Raw genomic sequence first — 26,360 nt, 5'->3', positions numbered from 1 at the left:
AAAATGCTCAGAAGAGCACCTGACACTCAGTAAATAATCAATGTCAGCCATGGTTCCTTAGCTCCACGCTCCTGGCCTAGGGGACCCACACTGCCAACATGTGATTTCTCCCCCAGGAATTTGGAACTGGGATGAAGTTAGTCTTTCCATATGGCTGGACGTGGAGCATGAAACCTTGGTACTTTGCTTTGAGCACAGAATGAGAACCTTCAAAGAGAGGAATACACAGTCTCACCAGGAGAAGGAAAGTCCAACCTGGGTTCCTCTTCCTTTTCCCTCTCCTGCTTTAGGTCCTGGGCCCAGCCTGCTGGCCTTTCTGCCCTAGGTTTCTACAGGACACCAGTTTGCTTATTAAAAAAAAAAGTATCCTTTGTGCTTAGACTAGCTCCAGGGACCTTTTATTTGTAGCCAAGAGTCCTACTCAGTATAACTACACCTAGAAAAAAAGACGAAATCCGCTTTAGAAGAAAAAGGAGGGGCAGACTTTCAAATCCCCGTTGATCCCTGTTGCTATCAAAGTGAAATGGATTAAAACATGCTACAAACGAACAGCCAACACATCCCCTTCATCAAATGAATTAGTATTGGGACTCTTTGCCAGAAATGCACCCCTTTCCATATCAATCTGCTTGCTTTCTTTTCCAGGATTTGCTACTTTTTGATCCAAGGGCATGTGAGATTAGGTTTTATTTCAGAATTTTGTTAAAAAACAAAAAAAAGGTACATACACAGAAGTCTTTATATACAGGAGTCTCTAGTTCAGGATTTTTAAAGACACAGGAGAGGCCTGAGGAGGTTGGGGTGAAGAGTGCTTTTTTTCCCTAGAGATCTTTCTCAAAGAGAAAACATGCTTTTGGTTTTAATACCATTAAATAAGGTTGTAGCAAAGATGAAAGAAAAGAAGGAAAATTTTTAGCTTTAGGTGTCCATACAAAAACACAGACCAGAAATTTACATCTCCTTTCCTTCCCCAACTACCCAAACACTGACTTAACAATATAAGACGAATTTCTTTAGCCCTAGGTAAAAAGAAAGAGGGATGTGGGAATCCAAGTCCTTCTTCTAGACCCTTTTAACCCTGAACAAGTCACTTTATTGTAAGGATCCCAAGAATCAATTCCCTTCAATCTAGCAATTGTTCAGGCCATGGCGGGCCTTGTGCCTAGATTATAATGTTTTCATTTAGTTCTGTGCTACCCATTGATTTTGCCTGTACTTCTTGGAAGAATGGCGTGGCAAAACCTAAAAGATATTCTTGAAGAACGGAGCCCAGTGTTGGGGGTTTCAACATTTGGCCTTTTGTGTCAGCAGCGCGAGGACCGCCCGCGTGAGACCCCGGGGAGGGGGTGGGGTGGGCGATGAAAAGGCACCCTTTGCAGGGGACACAGGCACAATTCAGGCTTCGCCAATGCAGCCCAGGCTGGAATGTGCTCTGTGGGGCGAGGTGGGCGGAATCCTCCGAGAACTGCATTCTTGAAAGAGAACCTACCTGGGTTGAAATAAAAAATAATATTTAATAAGTCCTGGTCTCCCCACGTGATGGCATTCTTGTACTTCTGGTACAGAGGGTATAGCATGTCCTCCCAAGCCAAGCCTGTTGGAATCATGCTGTTCTGGAAAAGAGAAAACCATCAGAGTGGCTAAGGCACGGCAAATACATCTCACCCGCTGAGAATCAATGTACAGGGACGGGTTCTCCCCTTCACCGCCCCACTCCCCAGAATGAAAATGAAATCAGCAGAGGAGGGGACCTGTTGGCCTCAAGGCATAGGACAAAGCAGAACTAGGGCTGGTGATTACAGGTGTACACATGGATGGTAGATGGACCAGAAACTGGCAGTTGGACTATGGCTTCTGCTCACAAAATCATGCCCCATGTGGCGGAGGCATAAATCAGGAGCTTGGGATGAACATACACACACTAGTGTATATAAGATAGATAAACAACAAAGACCTACTGCAGACCACAGGGAACTCTACTCAGTATTCTGTAATGGCCTATATGGGAAAAGAATCTGAAAAAGAGTGGATATACATATATGTATAACTGATTCACTTTGCTGTACATCTGAAACTAACACAACATAGTAAATCAGCTACACTCCAATAAAAATTTTTTTTAAAAATTATTTACTTTTAAGACAAAAGCAACATATTCAGACTAAATATTCAACCAGCACACAAAGATGTAAAAAGTAAAAATATTTTTCCTCCTGCCTCCTGCAATTCCCATTCCCACTTTCCCTAGATGTATCCACAATTAATGAACAGTCTCTTAGATATTCTTCTGGAAGTTTCTAAGGCATAAAAGGGATCATCTCTATGGCATCATGCTCTGTTGCATTTTAATTTTTTCACTTAATATTTTTTAGAGCTCTTATCTCACTTATAGATTTGATCTAATTCTTTTCAATAGGAGGATAATTTTTTTGACTTGTTCTCTACTGATGTTCACTTAGGTTCTACCAGTTTTATGCTAGGATAAAAGACAAGGCCATGAACAGCCTAGTACGTTTATCTCTGCGCATTTACATAAATATATCCCTAGGGTAACTCCAAAAAGTTTTCCAGGGTTTTTGAAGCCTGGGATACAGAGTGTTTAAACATGGAATTCAGAAATGCAACATAATATTCCCCAATAGTAACTCTGCTGAACAGTTTAAATTCCATAATCACCTGGAATTTTCCTAAGCCAACAAATATTCCATAACTCTCCAAATACTTTTCTCTTCCCTGGCTTCTTCCATTCTCGCCTGCAAGCCAGCTACTTCCAAAATCAATACACTGACACTCCTGGAACGTCACTGTTGAGGAGACAAAATCCCGATGTTTAAACAAGGAAATATAACATACTTCCTTACCTTGAACTGGGCACTTCTTATCCGAGTTAAGTTCATCAGCATGACTCCTGAGTTAACTCCCGCAGAGCCATAGAAAGGGTGCCGAGCAAAGCGGCTGTACCAGCCGATCTTGGGGATTTCATGCTCGGGGGCCATGGCCGCAAGCTGCGTGGAATTAAATTGCCTCAGAAGCTTCCAGATGTCATCAACAGGTCTCAGAAAGAGAACATCAGTGTCCACGTAGAGAAGGGAGTCCACATCCTTTAAAATCACCTTTGTGTGTATTGGGTGAGGAGGGAGAAAACAAGAAACAAAGGAAGTGGCCTGATAAGTCAACACTGCCAATGATTTTGTTGATTAATGTTAATGCTAGAAAGGGTCCCACTCTTAGCTTCCATTCCTCCCTTCTCCTTGGACTTCAGGGATAAGGGTCAGTCAAAGGGTAGAGACTCAAAGGAAGATCCATCTTGATTCAGATTGGTCCAATTCCAGGATCCTGGATTACATATGGTAAGGGTTGAACGTCGCAAGGAATGAAAACATTAGCAAATGACTGTGGCTTTCTTCTCCTCCATCCTCCAATAAGGCCATCTGTCTTTCTCAGTTTTTTCTTGGAAAAGCTAGGGCTAGCATTAGACTACTTGAAGTGGACAATCCGTAGATTAGCTCATGCCAAGCTTTAGGGTAAATACTCTGTTTCTGGATCCATTTCTTTTAGTGTTGATGGATATGGCTCTGCATCTTTTTGAAATAGTATTTTCAGCTAAGATTTAGACTTGGAAATAGGCAAAACAAGTCATTGGCCAGCTTTGTCTGCAAGGATTGGCAAACGTTTTTTTCTAAAGGGCCAGAGAGTAAATATTTTAGGCTCTGTTGTAGCTACTTAACTGCTGTTAGCATAAAAGCAGCCAAGGACAATATATAAACAAATGAGCATGGGTGGTTCCAATAAAACTATTTAGAGACAATAAAATTGGAATTTCGTTTAATCTTCAGATGTCACAAAGCCTTCTTCTTTTGATTTTTTTCAACCATCTGAAATGTAAAAGCCATTCTTGACTCAAAGGCTGTGGTTTGTCAACCTCTGTTGTAGATCGTTCAAGCCAGCCACCTTAAGTAAATAAGTTTTGCTCTGCTAGATGCTTAGTTTACCAGAATTTTGCCCTGGGGTTTGAGACTTTAAAGTCATAGTTAGTAATAGAGTTATTTGCCTTGTTTTGCCATTGTTTCCCCAATTTAGAGGTAGCTTAACCAAAGAAGGATCATCACCCTAAAACTACAACAACACTTGTTATGGACTGAATGTGTCAAAATGCATATGTTGAAGCCCTAACTCCCCAATGTGAGGGTATTTGGAGATGGGGTCTTTGGGAAGTAATTAGGGTTAGATGAGGTCCTGACGGTGGAACCCTCAAGATGGGATTCATGTCCTCATTAAAAGAGACACCAGACAGCTTGCTCTCTTTCGCTCTCTCTCTCTCTCTCTCTCTGCCACGTTAGAACATAGTGAGAAGGCAGCAGTCTGCATCCCAGGGAGAGTGTCCTCACCAGAACCCAACCATGTCAGCACCCTAATCTCAGACTTCTAGCCTCCAGAACTATAAGAAAATAAATTTCTGTGGTTTAAGCCATCCAGTTACGGTATTTTGTTATGGCAAGTTAAGACACCACTCCATTGAGATCCGAATATTTGAAACTGATGAACAGGGGCACTGTATGGTACAGGCATCATGGAGATTTCAGTCTTGAATAATTTCAAAACTTACATGATTAACTGCAGGATTTATCTTTCCTTCCTCATCTACTAGAGGAATAGAATTTACAAATCAATAAAATGAAATAAAAAAAATAATGATCATCTACCATGTCATAAAAGAAGACATCTGTCTTAACAGTTTAAAGATCCTAATTCCAGAATTAGGATGAATTCTTTAAAATGAATACACAAACTTAAACATACATCTACCACACTATACTTATTTTTTCTTATTTAACCATGGAAAGGTAAAAACTTTGCCACAGATTAGCACTAGCCTGCTGAGTTGTTTTTTTTTTTTTAAATCACAACTCCAGAGTACTGTGGAAGAAGGGCAAACTCTCTACAAAAGTAACAGTAAATTATACAATCATGATACAAGTTACTTACCACATGTAAATACAATTTTGATGTTCAAGACCACCCAAAGAACTCAACATCCCGCCAATCCTATTTTACTGGGAAGGAAAACTAATGCACAGAAAAGTGTTCTGTCCAAGTTAATGTGTCAAATAATGCTAACAATTGCTGGATTTGGAGCTAATAAAGTTGCAACACGGTAAAGTCACTTTCTAGAATGTGTTTAAGGAAATGAGAGACCGCACAGTGTTTCACTAAAAAGCTAATTTAGAATTAGAGAATCAGAGGACGAGAAAGCTATTTCAACCCATGTGAAAGAGAACAGATTTCTCTTTATGGCTGATTATCTAATAAGGCCTAAATAAAACTGTATTAATATTAATGTTTTAATCAATTAAGGGTTATGCAGACGTCTAGTCCCTAAATTCAAGCTCACTGACTTGATTAATTTTTTTCTCAGTCTTAAATCAATACTATTGTTAAAGTTATCATCACTTTCTTCAATAAAATAAAAGTGTTACCATCTTTCATCAAAACAAAAAAGAAAACAAAAAGACTTGAAAAAAGGTTTGGAAAAGGAAAACTAAAAAACCCTTCAGGATGGAGGCATTCCATCGTGAAATAATAAGCAAGATAAATATATTGATTATACAGTATAGAAGCTGGTTAAAAATAAAGCAGGGAGAGGGGCGGGGGTCCCAGGTAGGAAGGGGCTTGCAATTTTAATTAGGGACATTGGGAAGGACTCACTGAGAAGAAAGAGGGCAAGTACAAATAGCGGAGGCTGGACCACTCTTAGAACAGCAGGGAGCCAGGGCGGCTGGACCACAGTGGGCAACGAAGAGCCAGGGATGAGGATGGAGCAGAGCGGGGGCTGAGCGGGGGCCGGTCACTTCACTTAGGGCTTTGTTTGCCTTTGAAAGAACTCGTTCTTTCACTGTCAGTGAGATGGAAGCCATTGAAGGGCTTTTACCAGAGGAGTGCCATGGTCTGACTTAGATTAAGGATCACTTTGGATGCTACACGGAGAACAGACAATTAGGGCACACAGGGGAAGCGGGGAGACCAGTTAGGATGCTATTTTAATAATTCAAGTGAGATGCGATGGCGGCTTGGCTCAGGTGGTAACAACCCAGGGAGTGAGAAGTGGCTGAATCCATAACACAGTTTGAAATGGAGCCAACAGGATTTCCGCAACAGATTGGATGTGGAATGTGAGACTAAGAGAAAAGTCAAGGGCAACTCCATGGATTTTAACCTGAGCAACAGGTATGATGGAATCGCCTTTAACTGAGATTGCACCTGATGTGTGTCATTCCCGAAGTACGTGCCTGGCCCTGGCACATATGTACTGGAGTTGGCAGATGCTAAAGCCTCGCTCCCTCCCTCCTCCCCTGCATCTGCCCTTCCTGAAATATAAAGAAAATTGTAGGGGTCCTAGGAAGGGATGCATTGATGGCGGATTTCTGGGGTGATGGTCGTTTCTCTAGTTCTTGACCACAGTAGTGTTTACAGAGGTGTGAGCGTGGTAAACTAAGCATAAAGTGTTTTGGTGGGCTCTTTGTGGTAGGTAGATCATATTTCAAAATTGACACACAAAAGTAGCCCTAATGGTACATCTCAGAGACGGAATGGATGATAGCCCTTAGGAATACTGAGTCTGGCATTCCTGAGTTCAAATCCTGGCATCATGTGCCCTGTGACTCTGGACAAGTTCCTCAGTTCCCCATGCATAAAAAGTGGAAAGCAAGACCTCCACCACGTCCCCTGTCTTTGGTTTGTCACTAACATCCAGTGAAATAAAACACACACAGGGAACTCGGTACAGTGGCTGGTACGTAGTAAGTACTCAGTAAATAGCGGTGTTGCTACTATAAGAAGTCTCCGTGTTTTTTCTTTTAAAACTCACGTGTAATTAGTTACCATGCACATCAATGCTCACAGCACTTCAAAGCATGTGTCCACCACAAAGTGTCCTTTATATAAACAAAGTTAAGCTGAGAAAAGTTGAAGTTTTCGAACATTTCTAATATCATAATCCACATATTACCTCGACTGAAAACAAGAGCACCAGGGCTTTTTACTCTTTATCTGAAGAAATAAAAGACCAGGAGAAAAACTCCACTCTTCTTATAACATTGCGTCTCTGGAGGCTAATTCTGCAGCAATTATTGGTGGTATTAATTTGAAGAGGATCACTGTGGCCACTTTATAATGGGCAGAGGAATATTTACCGAAAGGATATAAAATTAGCCATTCTAATTCCCTTATGGAAATTAGCGCTAGAAATGAGGCCTCTGTTTTCTTAGAGAAGGGCAAATAGAGGACAGACAATAGCTATTTGTATACAATGCTGCTCTGGCTCCATTCACCACCCCAACCTGGGCAGCTGCCTCTGGCCACCGGCAACAAGATTATTAGGGGCCACTGGCTCTCCTTCAAGTTCATTTTGCTGCAACCTTGTTCTGACTTTGATAGTACAACTTTGTGGTTGAAAGTTTGGGGTTTGAAATCTAACCATTTGTGTTTGGATTCTGTTTCCACTACAAACTGTGGTCTTGGGCAAGCTGCTTTAAGCCTTCTAAGCCTTAGTTTCCTTATCTTTTTTTTGGCCGTGCTGTGCGGCATGCAGAATCTTAGTTCCCCGACCAGGGATCGAACGCGTGCCACCTGCAGTGGAAGCACGGAGTCTTAACCACTGGATCGCCAGGGAACTCCCTGTTTCCTCATCTTGTCGATGGGATTGGTCACTCACTTCAGAGTGCTGCCGGGATGATTAAAAGAGATAATGCGTGTGAAGCCCCTGATACACACACAGTAAGGACTCAATAAATGCTGTGTGACATTCTTAGGGGCTCACTCTCAGGACGGCTAGTTCCTTGATTCATAGCCCAGTAACTGGCTGCAGTAGTGGTGGTAGTAAAAGAATGAGGCATGTGCTCTGTTCTCAAAGAGCTTTAGTGGGGGAGACAGAGAAGAGGCAAAGCAAAATAAGATGTGGCTAACGGTAGGAGTAGCACAGAAGCACTTGGCAGGGCTACTAAACCATTCTGGAGTGAAAAAAAGGACAGAAGTGACAACTAAGCTGAGAGATAGGCAAGTGAAGAGCAGGGCAAAGAGTACTGAAGATAGGGCTTCCTTGGTGGCGTAGTGGTTGAGAGTCCGCCTGCCGATGCGGGGGACGTGGGTTCGTGCCCCGGTCCGGGAGGATCCCACATGCCGCGGAGCGGCTGGGCCCGTGAGCCATGGCCGCTGAGCCTGCGCGTCCGGAGCCTGTGCTCCGCAACGGGAGAGGCCACAGCAGTGAGAGGCCCGCGTACTGCAAAAAAAAAAAAAAAAACAGTACTGAAGATAAATAGAACAGCATGTGAAAAGGCCCAGAGGCCAGGAGGGAGCAACACACCAGGGAGGATAGCAAATTGGTTGGTGGGGCTGGAGCTTACAGTGGGAGAGCCAGGAGCCAGGGGTGGGGAGAGATTAGGCTGTCCAAGTGGGCAGGGGCCCGATCAGGAGCTATGCTGACAAATTTGGACGTGATCCTAAGAGCCATGCATGGGGAGATGTGAAATGACATGAACCAGAAACCTTGAGGTCTGATGTTTCCTCTCCTATCCCCATTGCCCACATCCAATCCTCAGCAAGTCCCATATGCTCTTCCTCCAAAATACATCTGAATCTGCCCACTTCTCTCCCTTTCCACTGCCTTACCCTGAGTTCAAGGCACCATTACAGCTCCCCTAGAATTCTGGAAGGGTCCATTCACTGGCCTCCCTGTGTACACACTTTCCCCTTCAATCTATTCCTCACAGAGCGGCCAGAGGGATTTTTAATCTCCAGTGTCATTTCTTCTTTGACCCATGGGTTATTTACAAGGGTGGTTGTTTAATTTCCAAATATTTGGGATTTTCCAGATATCTTTTTATTATTCATTTCTAATCTAATTTCCTTGTAGTCAGGGAGCACACTCTGCATGATTTCAATCCTCTCAAATTCACTGAGACTTGTTTTATGGCCCACATATGGTCTATCTTGGTGAATGCTGAATGTTTATTATTCTGCAGTTGTTGGGTGGAGCATTCTGTAAATTCTGTAGCTGCCAATTAGGTCAGTTGGTTGATAGTGTTGTCAAGGATTTCTAGGTGCTAACTGATTTTCTGTCTGCTTATTATAACCACAGGAGCTCTATGGAGTTTTATCTTCAGACACCAAGAAAGAGGGGAGAAATATGAAATCACTGCAAATTCATTAACATCAACAGATATGATTTGGGAGAGTTCCCTGGTGGCCTAGTGTTTAGGATTCCGGGCTTTCACTGCCATGGCCTGGGTTCAATCCCTGGGTGGGGAACTGAGATCCCACAAGCCACGTGGCACAGCCAAAAACAAACAAACAAACAAAAAACAGATATGATTTGTGAGCCATCGTTTATTTTCACACTAACAGACAATTATCAAAAGAGGAGTATTGAAGTCTCTCACTCTGATTGTGGATTTGTCTATTTCTCTAAGCATGGTTTTGCTTTGTAGATTTGGAAGCTCTGTTGTTAGGATGCCACTTTCATCTTTAAACCCCTTCAAGACTTTTCACTGTGCTTTCATTACACATGAACCATGGTCCCTAAAAGGCTCTGCAGGATGGACATACTCTGTCCCTACAGGGGACCGAGTTCCTATCAGTGGTGATCTTTCACCTCCTAGCACAACTTTTCATTATGGCTCAGTTACTGTCTGAGGAGGAAAATGGACTTAATAGGAAGTTAACGAGCTCCTACTTCTCTTCCTGCCTACAGCCAGGGTTTCCTCTGTCGGAGATGCTCTTAAGTCTTTCTTTAGATAGAAACTAACACAGTTAGTTTCCCCCTTTCAGAAAGAAAACATAAAGTAGAAACTATCTCATTTAACAATGGAATCATCTTTTGGAATGTTCCTTCTCACTTCATTCTGGAAATTCAATGCACCCAAGGTAAAGAAGATACTGTACTCAAATTTGCTGAAAAACACTATCAATTATGAAATACTTGTGCAGCCCTGATGCTTTATTCAGTTTCATTGTTTGTGAGTTCTCCTTTTAGATAATTGCCTAAAGTATCAAAACTGTGATTAGGGTGAAAATTAATGATGTCCCCAAATTGTATCTGTTGATGTAAATCAATTAGCAGTAACTTCACATTTCTCCCCCTTTCCTTGGGTCTGGAGATTAAGCTCTAGGGAGCTCCTGTGATTTAGGATAAGCATCTTCCCCAGCCTGTGAGTGAAGTGCTACCAACAGCTTCCCAGATGTGAGGCAGAGCTTTCCAGTTACCATTCTCGAATGGCTCGAACTCATGCTGTAGATCTGAACTCAGGTGTGACCTCCTCAGAAAGGCTTACCCAAGAGCCTCCTTCCTCTCTCCCTCCAGGCTCCCCATCACACCACTCTACATACCTCTGTCCGCAACCAGTGGCCTTTTGTTAAATTATTTTCTCATCTGTTGCTTGCCTCCTCCAGTTACAATAGAAGTTCCATGAAGACAGGGACCTTCTGGGTCTAGTTAACTCCTAAAAGTTTATGTGCCTAACGCAATGCCTAATAGCTATATTAGACATCCAATAAATATTTACACAAAGTAAGGAATTCAACTGCTGAACTGTCTCAGAAACATTGTAACTTTAAATATGTTTCAAGGCTGACTGCAGAAGGAAGGACAGGTCCTGAGAAATAAGAAGGTCTGTGAATAGTTGAAGAATAGAAGACCTAAGTTCCTGAAGAGAAAACTAACATAACACCTACCAATGCTGAATATCATTCTTTTGCGGGTGTGGTCCAGTGCGTCACCCTTCAGGCCTCTGTTGATGGTACAGCTAAGTCACTTTGTATGTATATGATCCCATTTCCTTACCTCGCTAGCATTTTTTTTAACATCTTTATTGGAGTATAATTGCTTTACAATGGTGTGTTAATTTCTGCTTTATAACAAAGTGAATCAGTTACACATATGTTCCCATATCTCTTCCCTCTTGCGTCTCATCCCACCCCTCTAGGTGGTCACAAACCACCGAGCTGATCTCCCTGTGCTATGCGGCTGCTTCCCACTAGCTATCTATTTTACGTTTGGTAGTGTATATATGTTCATGCCACTCTCTCACTTTGTCACAGCTTACCCTTCCCCCTCCCCATATCCTCAAGTCCATTCTCTAGTAGGTCTGTGTACTTATTCCCATCTTACCCCTAGGTACTTCATGACCTTTTTTTTTTTCTTTCTTAGATTCCATATATATGTGTTAGCATACAGTATTTGTTTTTCTCTTTCTGACTTACTTCACTCTGTATGACAGTCTCTAGGTCCATCCACCTCACTACAAATAACTGAATTTCGTTTCTTTTTATGGTTGAGTAATATTCCATTGTATATATGTGCCACATCTTCTTTATCCATTCATCTGCTGATGGACACTTAGGTTCCTCACTAGCATTTTTAAAAGACCCTAAAAACTAAAGGAATGGAAAGGGAGCTGCAGGAGGCAAAGGACAGAACAGAAGCAAAGACAAAAACGCCATTTAGATTCAAGTAGGACTGAATTCCAGAGGAGGGAATCTTTGTTAAATGATGTTAGTGATAATTAGGAGAAGGAAAAAATATTCAAAGAGGGTTAAAGCAGGAAGTGGAAACAGAGAGGAGGAAAGGACAAGTTTCAAGAGGAAGTAAAAAAGAAACATGTCTTTTTTTGTTTGTTTTCTTACCAAGGGGAAACATCTCCTACATTTATGAAAAATAGAGACTTGAATACAACTAAAATAGCAACAATTTATCTGTACGGTCTGAAAGCCACAGTCTCCATATACACTAAGTCAGATCATGACTAAAGAAACGAAGGTCTCCACGGAAAGGCACAAGAAATGCAGCCACTGTTTCAGTCTGGGAAGATGAAGAAGCTCTGGAGATGGATGGTGGTAGTGGTTTGCTCAACAATGTACTGAATGCCACTGACCTGTACACTTGAAAATGATTAATTAAAACATCTTATGTTATGCATATCTTACCACAATAAAAATGGGAAATAACGAAATACAGATACCACTCTTACATTTTTTCAATTCAAATAAAGTTGGCTTTAAACAATGTACTCAATGGTGTTTACTCACCTATTTCTACCTTTGTGAATTTTTATTTCCCTAAACAAAATGTATTCTAGGAGTTATTCTTTTTAGGAGTTATTCTTTTTTTTTTTTTTTTTTGTGGTACGCGGGCCTCTCACTGTTGTGGCCTCTCCCGTTGCGGAGCACAGACTCCGGACGCGCAGGCTCAGCGGCCACGGCTCACGGGCCCAGCTGCTCCGCGGCATGTGGGATCTTCCCGGACCGGGGCACGAACCCATATCCCCTGCATCGGCAGGTGGACTCTCAACCACTGCGTCACCAGGGAAGCCCTCTAGGAGTTATTCTAAGATGATCTTTAATTTCCACAATTCGATCAGGTTCCTGTCCTTTATTTTTTCTTCTTTTCCTGTTTTGAAGAGTAATTCGTTCCTAGAGCACACACCTCTCCAGGTGAGATGTCCTTCAAAGCTGACCGAGAGCCCACCTTTGCCAATGAAGGAGCCTGGGCAACGTCCCCTGCCACCTGCCTCCTCTCTCTAACAGAGAACTTTCCCCTAAGGGGGTAGATTCCGGGGAAAATGTTTGGGGTCCCGTGCCCCTTCTCATTCTACAGAAAGATAAATTGAATGGGATAGAATTTCTCAAGCTTCTTGGACTTTCTCCTCTGGGACCAAAATTCCCAAGTCTCCAAATCAAAATCAGAACAAAAAGGAAATTCTACGTTTCAATACATATTTGCAAATTGATCAAAATAAATTCCCTTTTCCTCTACCATCATGTCACATTCCTTTTCAAAAAACGCACACTGGACCTATCTTGAAGCTATTACAGAGAAAATAATTATTGAGGAAAGGGAGAAAGTCAGGTAATGACAGACATGTCCACTGATGGCTGGGTAACCTCTCAAGAGATCCTCTGGTAAACAGAGTGGAAATCTGAAAGACGCAAAAACCATGGTAATTTAATCCTCATTTCATCCTCACGACAACCTAATGAGGTAGTACTATTATGACCCCCATTTTATAGATGAGGAAACTGAGACAGAGAGAGGTTAAGTTCCTTTCCCAAGGTCACACAGCTATAGAAAATATTCAATCAGCAGATATTTTTGTCAATAAAGTAACTTACAAACATAAAGGAATAATAATCCCTCTGTTGTTTTTAGCATGTGTTATGTGCTAAGCATCATTCCAGCCATTTCCTATACATAATACATTGTTTCCAGTGCCTCAACAACCCTGCCAGAGTGGTATTATTACTCTCATTTAATAGATGAGCTTAAATAACTTACCTAAGGTTAGTACTAATAAATGGCAACACCTGGATGAAACCAGGGCTCTCTGGCACCGAAGCTCACACTCCTTGTGCTCTACCATGTTGTTTTTCATCCACCACAAAGCAGTAACTGTGCTTGTTCACAACGGGAATGATGGATGTGACTAGTGCTAGAGCAATTGTTCTTAAACCTCAGCCTACATGAGATTCATTTAAGAAGCTGGGTTGAAATGCAGATTCCTAGGCCTTGCCTCCAGATTCTGAATTATTAGGTCTGACCTGGACCCCTAGAATGTGCCTGTATGTATGTATGCATGTGTTTTTTTTTAATTTTTCATTTTGAGATCGTTTCAGACTTACGGAAGAGTTGCAGAAACTCCAGAGAGCTCCCATGTACTCTTCACTGAGCTTCTCCTGTGTTAATATCTCACATAACCACCCAACATTTGTTAAGACTAAGAAATTAAGCTTGGTACAATTCTATTAACCACAGAATTACTCTGATTTTACCAGTTTTTCCACTAATGTCTTCTTTCTGTTCCAAAATCCAATTGGTATCTCACAGTGCCTTGAGCTGTTAGGAGTACTTTCTCTTCTCCAGTCTGTGACAGTTCTTCAGTCTTTCCTTGTCTATTCACGAGCTTGACAGCTTTGAAGAATACTGGTCAGCTATTTTGTACAAAGTCTCTCAATTTGGGTGTTTTCTCATGATTAGACTGAGGGTATGCACTGTCAGGAAAAATACTACAGAGGTGAAGTGTCCTTTCTCTGTGTGTGCCCGTCTCTGGGTGTACATGATGTTGATATATCAATATGTTACTGGTGACGTGAGCCTTGATCCCTTGGCTGGCTAAGGTTCTATGTATCAGTATTCTTCACAGTAAACTTACTATTTCTCCTTGGTAATTACTAAATATTGTAAAGGAGACACTTTGAAACCATGAAAATATCCTGTTTCTGGTTAAACTTGCACCCCCTAATTTTAGTATTCACTGGCAGATCTTACCTGCAGTAATTAGTACTGTAGTATTCTAATGGTGATTTTCTATTTCCCTCATTTCTCTCTACATTAATTGAATTCTTCTGTAAGAAAGAGTTGTCATTTCTCCCCATCCAGTTATTTGTTCAGTTATTTATTTGTATTAGTATGGACTTATGAAAATTATTTTATTTGGGGGTTAAAATTTGATATATATTCTTTTTCTTTTTTTTTTTGCGGTACGTGGGCCTCTCACTGTTGTGGCCTCTCCCGTTATGGAGCACAGGCTCTGGACGCGCAGGCTCAGCGGCCATGGCTCACGGGCCTAGCCGCTCCGCGGCATGTGGGATCTTCCCGGACCAGGGCACGAACCCGTGTCCCCTGCATCGGCAGGCGGACTCTCAACCACTGCGCCACCAGAGAAGCCCAGATATATATTCTTAAATACATAATTATTTATTTTGTTGCTCAAGCTGTTTCAACTTTGGTCATTTGGAGCTCTTTCAGATTGGCTCCTGTGCGCTTTCAATATGCATGCCCTTCCTTTTTTTCCACATCCTTACTTTCTAGCACCACAAGACACTCCAGGCTCGTCTTGCAGTTTCCCTGCCCTCTGTTCTAGAATCAACAAGCTCTACAAGGAGCCCTGGTTCCTTTTACTGGAGGATAGAATTCAGAAACCAAGATTTGGGTGCAAGGTGTGCTCATTGCTACTGGGGTGTCACTGCTTCTAGCCTCTCTTAGTGGATCTCTAGGAAGTGCATGTATGTATACTACCCAAGGTATACATACATATCTCTATCTATCTAGTTAACTACCTATCTATCTATTAAAAAAAACATGAATTCACATTGATACCTGATCTCACGAGCCTGTATGTGCCTTTGAAAAATAATTTGTTAAAGAAACAGAAAATTTTGAGCTTAGATTATCAGGGTATTGGGCTGAGTTTTGAATTACTGGGCATGATTTTAATAAGTGAGGCTGGAGGTGGAAGAGTGGAGAGGCGTGGTCCCCAAGCAACAGTATGGAGGGGGTAATACACACAGCGTCTCGGAAAGACAATGGCAGAGCAGCCTGGCTGGAATGGGAATTCATGATTTGGAATAATGCTGAAAAGTTAATAGGTGCACTCAGTCAGAATGCAAAGGGCCCTGAACACCAGGCTGAGGGGGTGCGACTTGATCCTACAGAGACTCTGGGAAGGCTCTGGGCTGAGAATCCACATGAGAATATCATTCAGAAACCAAAAATCCAGGAGTGGCATGCAGGAAGGAAGGGACTCAGACGGCAGGGAGACAAATAAGTAGATCAGTACCATCATCATTTTCTCTGTTATCATTGCCACATTTACTGTTTGTATTAATGTAAATATACCCAGAACCAGAACACCTGGCCAGAAAGAGGCCCGCACCTTCTGTAATTCTGGCATGCCTGTATGTATTTGCAAATGTGAACAAAAAGTTTCTATACATTACAAAAAGCTTTGATGCTCTTTTTTTTTTTTCTGACTGGTTTGCCATTTTAAAAAATTGTCTAAATTATACAATATACAAATTCATGCTTGTGTGTTATAAAAGTATGGACAATTTAGCAATCCTCAGAATAAGAAATTCAAATTTTTCTTTTTCTGCCTATCCCCACCGCACCATCACTCCATGCCCCTCCAACCCTCTCTCCTCTTTTTTGCATTAACTAACCATAACGGTTCAGTGAATATCACCCCAGACAGTTTCTACACATTTATCTATATATGTGACCTTTGCAAGGCCAGGAGTTCAGATCTCAACTCAACTGTTACCTCCTCAGAGAGTCCCATTCCCCATCACTCTCTAAACACTTTAATTTTTCCCCATTATTCTTATTACTACCTGAAATGAACTTTAATTGTTTTTGTCATTCTTCCCTGACTAGAATATAAGCTCCAAGAAAGCAGGAAATTTGGATAACTTGTTCACAGTCATATTTCTAGGGCCAGTCACATAGTTGGGGCTGAATAAGTATTACTGAATGAATGTTTGTGTATATGAATGTTTGTGTGTATATATACACACACACAAATGCACATACTTTTGGATATTTTTAAATTGAGGTACAGTTGATTTACAATGTTGTGTTTTATTGGTGTACAGCACAGTGATTCAAATATATACATATATATATATATTCTTTTTCATATTCTTTTCCATTATAGTTTATTACAAAATATTGAATATAGTTTCCGGTGCTATATATAGTAGGATGTTGTTGTTTACCTATTTTACATATAGTAGTTTGTATCCGCTAATCCCAAACTCCTAATTTATGTCTGTGAGTCTGTCTCTGTTTTGTAAATAAGTTCATCTGAATCATTTTTTAGATTCCACATATAAGTGCTATCATATATTTGTCTTTCTCTGACTTACTTCATTTAGTATGATAATCTCTAGGTCTATCCATGTTGCTGCAAATGGCATTATTTCACTCTTTTTTATGGCTGAGTAATATTCCATTGTATATATGTATCACATTTTCTTTATCCATTCATCTGGCAATGGACACTGAGGCTGTTTCCACGTCTTGGCTATTATAAATAGTGCTGCTATGAACATTGGGGTGCATGTATCTTTTTGAATTAGACTTTTCTCCAGTATATGCCCAGGACTGGGATTCCTGGATCATATGGTAACTCTATTTTTAGTTTTTAAGGAACCTCCCTACTCTTTTCCATAGTGGCTGCAACAATTTATGTTCCCACCAACACATACTTTTGGATTTTTAAAAATACCAATGGATTCACTCTATACATACTTTCTAATTTTCTCTTTTGAGATATTTCCCTTTTGTTTTGGATGTGCAGAGAACAAAGAACTTTCTGTTTGATTCTACATATTCTCAAACATCCTTTATAATGTGAAAATAGTTTAAGGCAGGGGAGAGAATTATGAACACTTGAAATGTATCATTCCCATATAGCGTTTTCTTCCCTGTTCCATTGGGAACTTGTACAAAAATAAATATCCACTCTTGATTAAATAGTGACGCACCACTTAAACTGTTTTGAGATTTTTCAGGGTCACTAAATGGCTAGCTTAAAATGCAGTGGCCCGGGAGAAAAATTACAACCATTTTTATTTTTGCCTCTATTGTGCCCTCTTGTGGAATGACATATAACTTACATACTCATTTTTGTGAAGTTTTAACAAAGAGCAGATTGTACCCACGTCCTGGCTACTACATTCACACATGTTCCCATCAACGCAGTAGACTCTTCTGATCAGTTTAATCTCTGATCTCCATGCAAACAAGATTCAGATTGCCTCTGAGTTGGGCAAATCAATGATGGCTTTGTTCAGGACGCTTCTCCTAAAAGTCTGGCTCGTCAAGCTTGTGTTTGGTCTTTGATTTCATCATCTCAGCTGTTGGGTCAGCTGTTATAACTGCACGCAGGACGTTTTCCACAGGCCTTGCGTTACTGAAGGTGTCTGGTTTCTCTGGCATGCTCTGAGATAATGGCTCTCTCAGATCTTCCATCTGCTTCCATCCCTTTGGCTTGCTTCCTCCTCTTATCAGGTGTTGCAATCCCGGCCAGCAAGTACACACTCTCTCCTCCTGCAGGCTGTAGACATCCTGTTAGCCCTGGCAACTGTCATTTAAAGCAGAAACCAGTTTCTTAGTCACATGATGCCGTCCCAGAGAATATGCTGTCTGCTAGGGAGTTGCTGGAAACAGGATCACTGGGTCACAAGGAACTGTAGCTCTTCCCTCGAATTGGACTGGTTTTCAACAAATGTTTTCATTTTCCTTGTATTTGAAATCAAATCCAACTAACGTGTACTGATTATATACTGGGTTCAAGTCTAGCCAGTTATAAGTGTTAAATCTTCAAATCCTCCCTACGACCCTTTGATGAACTTGGTAAAGCCCTTATTGTAAGTCCATTCATTCATGCATCCGATGTCCATCCTCCCTCCCTCTTTCCCACCCTTCCATCCTTCCTTCCCTTCCTTCCTTCTCATCCAAACATCCCAGTAGTTTTACTGAGTGCCTTCCGCTAATATGTGCAGTGCACTACTCTACTTGTTGGAGACCAAAGACCTTTCCCATGATAGGGCTTACAGGCTAGTGAGAGAAACCCAAAAATAAAACGAATAAGTAAAGTATGTAGTATTCTAACTTTAAAGATAGTAGCATAGAGGAAAAAATAAAGTGAGGGAGGGGAGCAATTTTAAATACAATAGCTTCACTGAACAAGTGAGTGTGAACAAAGACGTGTACTATTTTTATACCCATTTAACAGATAAGGATGGAAGGTTCCAGGGAATCTTCCAAAGGAGGTATTTTGGAAAATTTTGGGAATCTTTTCTACAAATACAGGAGAAAATTCTGGCATTTAGAAACTACAAGAAGCAGGGCAGAAAGACTATACTATGGGAGAAACTTGGGCTCCAATCCAGGCTCTAAGATTTACTCCAGGAAAATGATTAACTTCCCTCAATTTCAGTTTCCTTGTTAGAAAAAAATGGTACCAATCAGTACATTTCTCAAAAAGTGAAGAGGTGATGAAATCATGAACCTGAGGATCCCAGAATGTACTAGTGTGACAGTCACTGCCTGGTCTTTGACCACCAACCATTCAGATCTCTCCTTTCAGTTGTATGTCCTGAAGACCTGTCTTAAAGCCTCATTTCTCACGCTGTTTTCAACTGCACCCCACAGTAAGACATGCATTTATATCATGATACTAGTAGTACGTGCACACATAAATACATAAAACAGAAACATTTTCAAATATATATTTGTCCTTACTATAGTAACGCATATCCCTTATTTGACACTACTTTAGTTATTTAATTTTTTAAAGAACTGATCATTATCCACTAAACTGATTTCAAGAGTTACCAGTGAGTAATTTTCTAGTATTTGAGAAACACAAGGGTCGAACTGTTAACAAAGGCTTGGTAAATAATTTAATGTAGATAGACAGACAAACAGACATATGAACAAATACATAAAAAATATCCTCAACATCTCCCACCACATTTCCCTCTCTCACCAAAAACAACCAATTCCAATCCTTTAAAACTGATTCTTTGGGTAGGTACCTCCACATCTCTAAATAACATGCTAAAAGAAAAACAATTCTCTGAACTCACAACTTCTGGCACCAAATGTGTGGGGCTTTCCCCCACACCAACCAATTCGCCAACACTCCAGACACCAACTTGCTGTCCTACAATTCAGTTATGACACTGACTACGTAGGGTGAGGTCCAGAAGGGTCCTGAGCCCAGGAGCTTCTGTCTCCATAACGTTTGCACCACCTTCCCAGCACATGGATGTGTTCACCAATCCAAAATCTCTCTGGACCTCATCGTTTACAGATTTTAATGGAGGCTTCATCACGTAGGCATGATCAATCATTAACTCAATCTCCAATCTCCCTCTCCCCTCCTAGAGGATGGGGAGTAGGGCTGAAAGTTCCAATCATGGCTTGGTCTTTCTAGTGAACGGCCCCCATCCAGAAGCCCACCAAGAGTCACCTCATTAGAAAAAAAAGACATACCTATTAACCAGGAAATCCCAAGGGACTAAGAAGCTCTATGTAAGATGCCTCTATCACACGCATTATTCAAGAAATTACAAGGGTTTTAGGAACTCTGTGTCAGGAACCGGGACCAGAGACCAAATATATATTTCTCATTATGTCACATATGCCTCATCTACTGACTTCTTGCCCTGGAAGAGAATTTAGCTGCAGTACTCGGGATCTTCATTGCGGCCTGCAGCCTTCTTAGCTGTGGCATGCGTGCAGGATCTAGTTCCCTGACTAGGGATTGAACCAGGTGTCCTGCACTGGAAGCATGGCATCTTACCCACTGGACCACCAGGGAAGTCCCGAAATTTTCTTGGATTAGTTCCACTGTTGATTTCCTATCCTTTGTGTTCTATGTTCTCTTTCCAGGGCTCCTGTTCTTTAGATGTTTGATCTATCCTCTAATTTTCTAAACATTGTATTGCTATCCTCCATATCATCGGTTTTTATTGTTTTTTTATTCTACTTTCTGAATAAAAACGTTTTTCTCCCAATTCTTCTATTGATTTGTTCATTTCTACTACCACAGTTTGAATTTATGAGGTTTTTAAAATCCTCTAAATGTTTTTTTATATAAATTTATTTATCTTATTTATATTTGGCTGTGTTGGGTCTTTGCTGCTGTGTGCAGGCTTTCTCTACTTGTGGCTCACGGGCTCTAGAGCGCAGGCTCAGCAGTTGTGGCGCACGGGCTCAGCTGCTCCGCGGCATGTGGGATCCTCCCGGACCAGGGATCGAACCCATGCCCCCTGCATTGGCAGGCGGATTCTTAACCACTGCGCCACCAGGGAAGTCCCTAAATGTTTCATTTTTAAAATAGAATCCTATGCTTCTTCATGTATCACCTTCTTTTATTTCTCTGAGAATACTGATGATAATTTTTTTAGAAGTTTCATTCATCCTTCATAGATGATGTTCTCTATATTGATGTTTTTCTCTTTATTTGTCTTGACCTCTGTCTTTCCTAGTAGAGGGTTTCTCCAAATATCTAGTGATTTCTGGATTTCCATTAAGATTTAAGAGGAGTTTGGAAGTATGTGGAGGGAACTTGTCAGCTGTATGCTTCAGTGTAGGAAGCTCTGGCTGGGCCACCTTAATGGGGAAACTCCTGATGTCAGCGTCCTTAAATCCCCAAAGATATTTCTTCCAAATCCCTGTTTGGAAGACATAATTTTCCTTGCAAGGTTCTGAGAGCGATATGGGAGGAAAGGTCTGTGGTCTCAGCGTTCATATTTAAGTTTTAGATTGAACCTCATGTTTCAACATGATGCCCACCACTGTGCCTGGATTCCTATAGTCCAGAAATAATCTATTTTATCTTCTCTAGAAACGGAACCGCCAATCTTTTGCCCAGGGGAAGAGAGAGGCGGAATCCCAGTTACATGATATAAAATTGGCAATCTGGGGGTCTAAGTGTTTCTCAGAGAATCTTGCAATGAAACCACTGATTTTAGGCATATTTTCGCTGCCCATTCCAGCTGATGCCACCAGTTCACTGGCCTTTTGGGATTGTGTCATGTGAGTCATTTGCTCCTGGGCTTTCTCCATTGCTGGTTAATGATACAGATGTCTCAAGCAGACTAAGTTGGTTACCACCAACTTAGTGGTAAAATCTACTTCAAGCTTTAATTGCCTCCTCTTCTGTACTTTTTATCCTAGAATAGAAGGTTTATGCTACTTAAAAAATTAATTATCCATATTTTAGTATAGTTTGGGGAAAGAATGAATATAAATCAGATGTTTTGCTTGCAGTCTCTAATCAGACACAAGCCTAGTGTGCTAAACTTCTTTTCCATTCTGAGAGTCCCTAACATCCTTCCAATCAAGTCCTCTTCTGATTAACTCGGCCTAAGTCAATTATAATTGCTTGCAATCAAAGAATTATGTAACAGTAAGTAATCAACAAATATTAGTCACGATTCTTGTACTATGCTTCATAACAAACATGGTAATTCCAGAATTACTAAGATGGTAATCAGGTTGGTCAAAAAGACTACGATGTGTCTGATATCAAAATAGGAGCATCCTCTGCTGGGGCATGTTGTAATTGTTCTGTGCTGGTTGTGGCTTGGCCAACTAGACGGAAAAAACTTTTGCTGCTGTTAAGCAAGATAAGGTCCTTTGGGGAAAACAGTTAATGATCTCAGTAGTTTGATGCTACTTATCAGTACTCATAATAACAGCAATAATAATAAGAATTACAGATAACACTTATTATGTACTGTGCATTATTCCTAAGGGTGTTACATTTATTAACTAATTTAAGTGTTCACCACACTATGAGTTAGTAAAATTCTTATTCCCATTTTACAGATAAGTAAATTGAGGCAAAGAAAAGTTACTTCTCTCTCTCTCTCTCTCTATATATATATATATAAACATTATATCTACCCTCTCTCCTGTGGAAAAACTGAATCCATATGGTTCCGATGCAATTGGTCCCTGTCGTCCAAAGGAGAGAATGTGACTTAAGTTGGGCTAATCAGAGTATCCTATTTTCCTGGCCATAGTAATTGTTCAGGGACAAGAACATGAACCATGAGGGGCCAGTCAAAATATACACCACGATTTTTATGATAGAGTTATTAGAGACCATGCTTTTATCCTCTCTTAATAGCTTTATTGAAACATAATTTACACATCAGAGAACTCACCCATTCATAGTAAACAATTCAGTGGTTTTTAGTATATTCACAGAGCTGTGCAACCACCATCGGGATCTAAATTTAGAGCATCTTCAGCACCTCAAAAAGAAATTCTGTACCCACTAGCAGCCACTCCCCATTTCCCCCAAACTGATTAGCCCTAGGCAAGTACTGATCTACTTTCTTTTTTTCTTTTCTTTTTTTTAACATCTTTATGGGAGTATAACTGCTTTACAACAGCGTGTTAGTTTCTGCTTTATAACAAAGTGAATCAGTTATACATATGTTCCCATATCTCTTCCCTCTTGCGTCTCCCTCCCTCCCACCCTCCCTATCCCACCCCTCTAGGTGGTCACAAAGCACAGAGCTGATCTCCCTGTGCTATGCGGCTGCTTCCCACTAGCTATCTCTTTTACGTTTGGTAGTGTATATATGTCCACGCCACTCTCTCTCTTTGTCACAGCTTACCCTTCCCCCTCCCCATATCCTCAAGTCCATGCTCTAGTAGGTCTGTGTCTTTATTCCCATCTTGCCCCTAGGTTCTTCATGACCTTTTTTTTCTCTTAGATTCCATACATATGTGTTAGCATACGGTATTTGTTTTTCTCTTTCTGACTTACTTCACTCTGTATGACAGACTCTAGGTCCATCCACCTCACTACAAATAACTCAGTAACGTTTCTTTTTATGGCTGAGTAATATTCCATTGTATATATGTGCCATATCTTCTTTATCCATTCGTCTGTCGATGGACACCTAGGTTGCTTCCATGTCCTGGCTACTGTAAATAGAGCTGCAGTGAACATTTTGGTACATGACTCTTTTTGAATTATGGTTTCCTCAGGGTATATGCCCAGTAGTGGGATTGCTGGGTCACATGGTAGTTCTATTTTTAGTTTTTTTAAGGACCCTCCATACTGTTCTCCATAGTGGCTGTATCAATTTACATTCCCACCAAAAGTGCAAGAGCGTTCCCTTTTCTCCACACCCTCTCCAGCATTTATTGTTTCTAGATTTTTTGATGATGGCCATTCTGACCGGTGTGAGATGATATCTCATTGCAGTTTTGATTTGCATTTCTCTAATGATTAGTGATGTTGAGCATCCTTTCATGTGTTTGTTGGCTATCTGTATATCTTCTTTGGAAAAATGTCTATTTAGGTCTTCTGCCCATTTTTGGATTGGGTTGTTTGTTTTTTTTGATACTGAGCTGCATGAGCTGCTTGTAAATTTTGGAGATTAATCCTTTGTCAGTTGCTTTGTTTGCAAATATTTTCTCCCATTCTGAGGGTTGTCTTCTCGTCTTGTTTATGGTTTCCTTTGTTGTGCAAAAGCTTTTAAGTTTCATTAGGTCCCATTTGTTTATTTTTGTTTTTATTTCCATTTCTCTAGGAGGTGGGTCAAAAAGGATCTTGCTGTGACTTATGTCATAGAGTGTTCTGCCTATGTTCTCCTCTAAGAGTTTGATAGTGTATGGCCTTACATTTAGGCCTCTAATCCATTTTGAGTTTATTTTTGTGTATGGTCTTAGGGAGTGTTCTAATTTCATTCTTTTACATGTAGCTGTCCAGTTTTCCCAGCACCACTTATTGAAGAGGCTGTCTTTTCTCCATCGTTAATCTACTTTCTATCTCTATAAATAGATTTGCCTATTCAGGAGATTTCATATAAATAAGATCATAGAATATGTGTCCTTTTTTGAATGGCTCCTTTCACTTTGCATAATGTTTACAAAGCACACCCAATGTTGTAGCTTGTATCAGTACTTCATTCCTATTTACAGCAAAATATTACTCCATTGTATGAATATACTACAGTTTATTCATCCAGTCAACAGTTGATGGATGTTTGGGTTGCTTCCATCTTTTATCTTTTGGCTGTTATGAATCATGTTGCTATGAATATTTGTGTACATGTGTTTTCATTTCTCTCCATTATCTAGGAGTAGACTTGCTGGGTCATATGGTAACTCTATGTTTAATCTTTTGGGGAAGTGGCAGACTGTTTTCCAAAGCAGCCACACCATTTTACATTCCTACGAGTAGTGCATGAGGGTTCCAATTTTTCCACATCCTTGCTAACACTTGTTACTATGTCTTTTTGTTTAAAGCCATCCTAGCAGTGTGAAGTGGCATCTCAATGCATTTTTAAAAAATTAATTAACTTATTTATTTATTTATTTTTGGCTGCGTTGGGTCTTCGTTGCTGCGCACGGGTTTTCTCTAGTTGCGGCGAGCAGGGCTACTCTTTGTTGCGGTGCGCGGGCTTCTCACTGCGGTGGCTTCTCTTGTTGCGGAGCACGGGTTCTAGGTGTGTGGGCTTCAGTAGTTGTGGCACGCGGGCTCAGTAGTTTTGGCTCATGGGCTTTAGAGAGCAGGCTCAGTAGTTGTGGCTCGCGGGCTTAGTTGCTCCGCGGCACGTGGGGTCTTCCCGGACCAGGGCTTGGACCCGTGTCCCCTGCATTGGCAGGCGGACTCTCAACCACTGCGCCACCAGGGAAGCCCCTCAATGTGGTTTTGATTGCATTTCCCTGATGACTAATGATATTGAGCATCTTTTCACATGTGTATTGCCCATTTTTTAACCTTCTTTGGAGACATGTCTATTCAGATCCTTTGCCCATTTTTAGTTGGGTCATTTGTCTTTGATTACTGAGTTGTAAGAGTTCTTTGTACATTCTAGAGAAAAGTACTTTATCAGATATATGATATGTGAATATTTTCTCCTATTTTGTAGATATCTTTTTGCTTTTTGATGGTGCTCTCTGAAGCACAAAAGTTTTCAATTTTGATGTAGTCCAAGTTATCTAGTTTTTCTTTTGTTGCTTGTGCTTTTGGTATCACATCTAAGAAACCACTGTCTAATCCAAGGTCTTGAAGATTTACTCCTATATTTTCTTCTAAGACTTTTATATTTTCAGCTCTTATATTAGGTCTTTGATCCATTTGAATTAAATTTTACGTATAATATAAGGTACAGAATATAACTTCATTCTTTTGAATGTGGATATCCAGTTCTTCCAACACCATCTGTTGAAAAGAGTACTCTTTCCCCAACTGAATTGCCTGGGAACCTTCGTCTAAAATAAATGGACTGTGAATATGAGGGTTTATTTCTGGACTCTCAAATCTCTTCCACTGATCTATACCTCTACCTTTATGCCAGTACTACACTGGCATAGTTACTGTACTTTTGTTGTAAAATTTGAAATCAGGAAGTGAGAGTCTTCCAAGTTTGTTCTTCTTTTTCAAGATTGTTTTGGATATTTTGGGTGTCTTGAACTTTTAAAAGAACTTTATATATATATATTTAGCAGTTTTAGGTTCACAACAAAATTGAGAGGAAGGTACAGAGATTTCCCATACATGCCCTGCCTCCACACAAGCATAGGCTCCCCTATTATCAACGTCACTCACCAGAGTGGTATATTTGTTACTAGGCATGAACCTAGAGTGACTCATCATAATCACCCAAAGTCCATAGTTTACATTAGGGCTCACTCTTGGTGTTGTACATTTTATGGGTTTGGACAAATGTATAATGACATATATTCATCATTATAATATCATACAGCATATTATCACTGCCTTAAAAATCCTCTGAGCACCACATATTCATCCATTCCCCCTCTCCAAACCCCAGGCAAACACTTTTTACTGTCTCCATAGGTTTGCCTGTTCCACAATGTCATATAGTTGGAATCATATAGTATTTGGCCTTTTCAAATTGGCTTCTTTCACTTAGTAACATGCACTTAAGATTCCTCTGTGACTTTTTATGGTTTGCTAGCTCATTTCATTTTAGCACTGAATAATATTCCACTGTCTGCATACACCACAGTTTATTTATCCATT

At 40.6% G+C, this 26,360-nt stretch overlaps 1 protein-coding gene across 1 annotated transcript in view; it reads right to left on the bottom strand.

The window, feature by feature from the left end:
* Window positions 1-26,360, bottom strand: part of GXYLT2 (glucoside xylosyltransferase 2) — a 60,406-nt gene that overhangs the window by 16,490 nt on the left and 17,556 nt on the right. Inside the window, exons 3-4 of the mRNA XM_029243863.1 lie at window positions 2,862-3,113; window positions 1,490-1,613 (exon numbers count right to left, since the gene is read on the bottom strand). Of these exons, the coding sequence (XP_029099696.1) occupies window positions 1,490-1,613; window positions 2,862-3,113 (376 nt within the window). The remainder of the gene's footprint in view (window positions 1-1,489; window positions 1,614-2,861; window positions 3,114-26,360) is intronic.

The sequence above is a fragment of the Monodon monoceros genome, unplaced genomic scaffold, assembly GCF_005190385.1.
Source record: "Monodon monoceros isolate NGI ecotype Baffin Bay Population unplaced genomic scaffold, NGI_Narwhal_1 Super_Scaffold_3, whole genome shotgun sequence".
Lineage (NCBI taxonomy): Eukaryota > Metazoa > Chordata > Mammalia > Artiodactyla > Monodontidae > Monodon > Monodon monoceros.
Note: the sequence above shows the minus strand (reverse complement) of the source record. Positions and strands in the feature narration are given on the sequence as shown.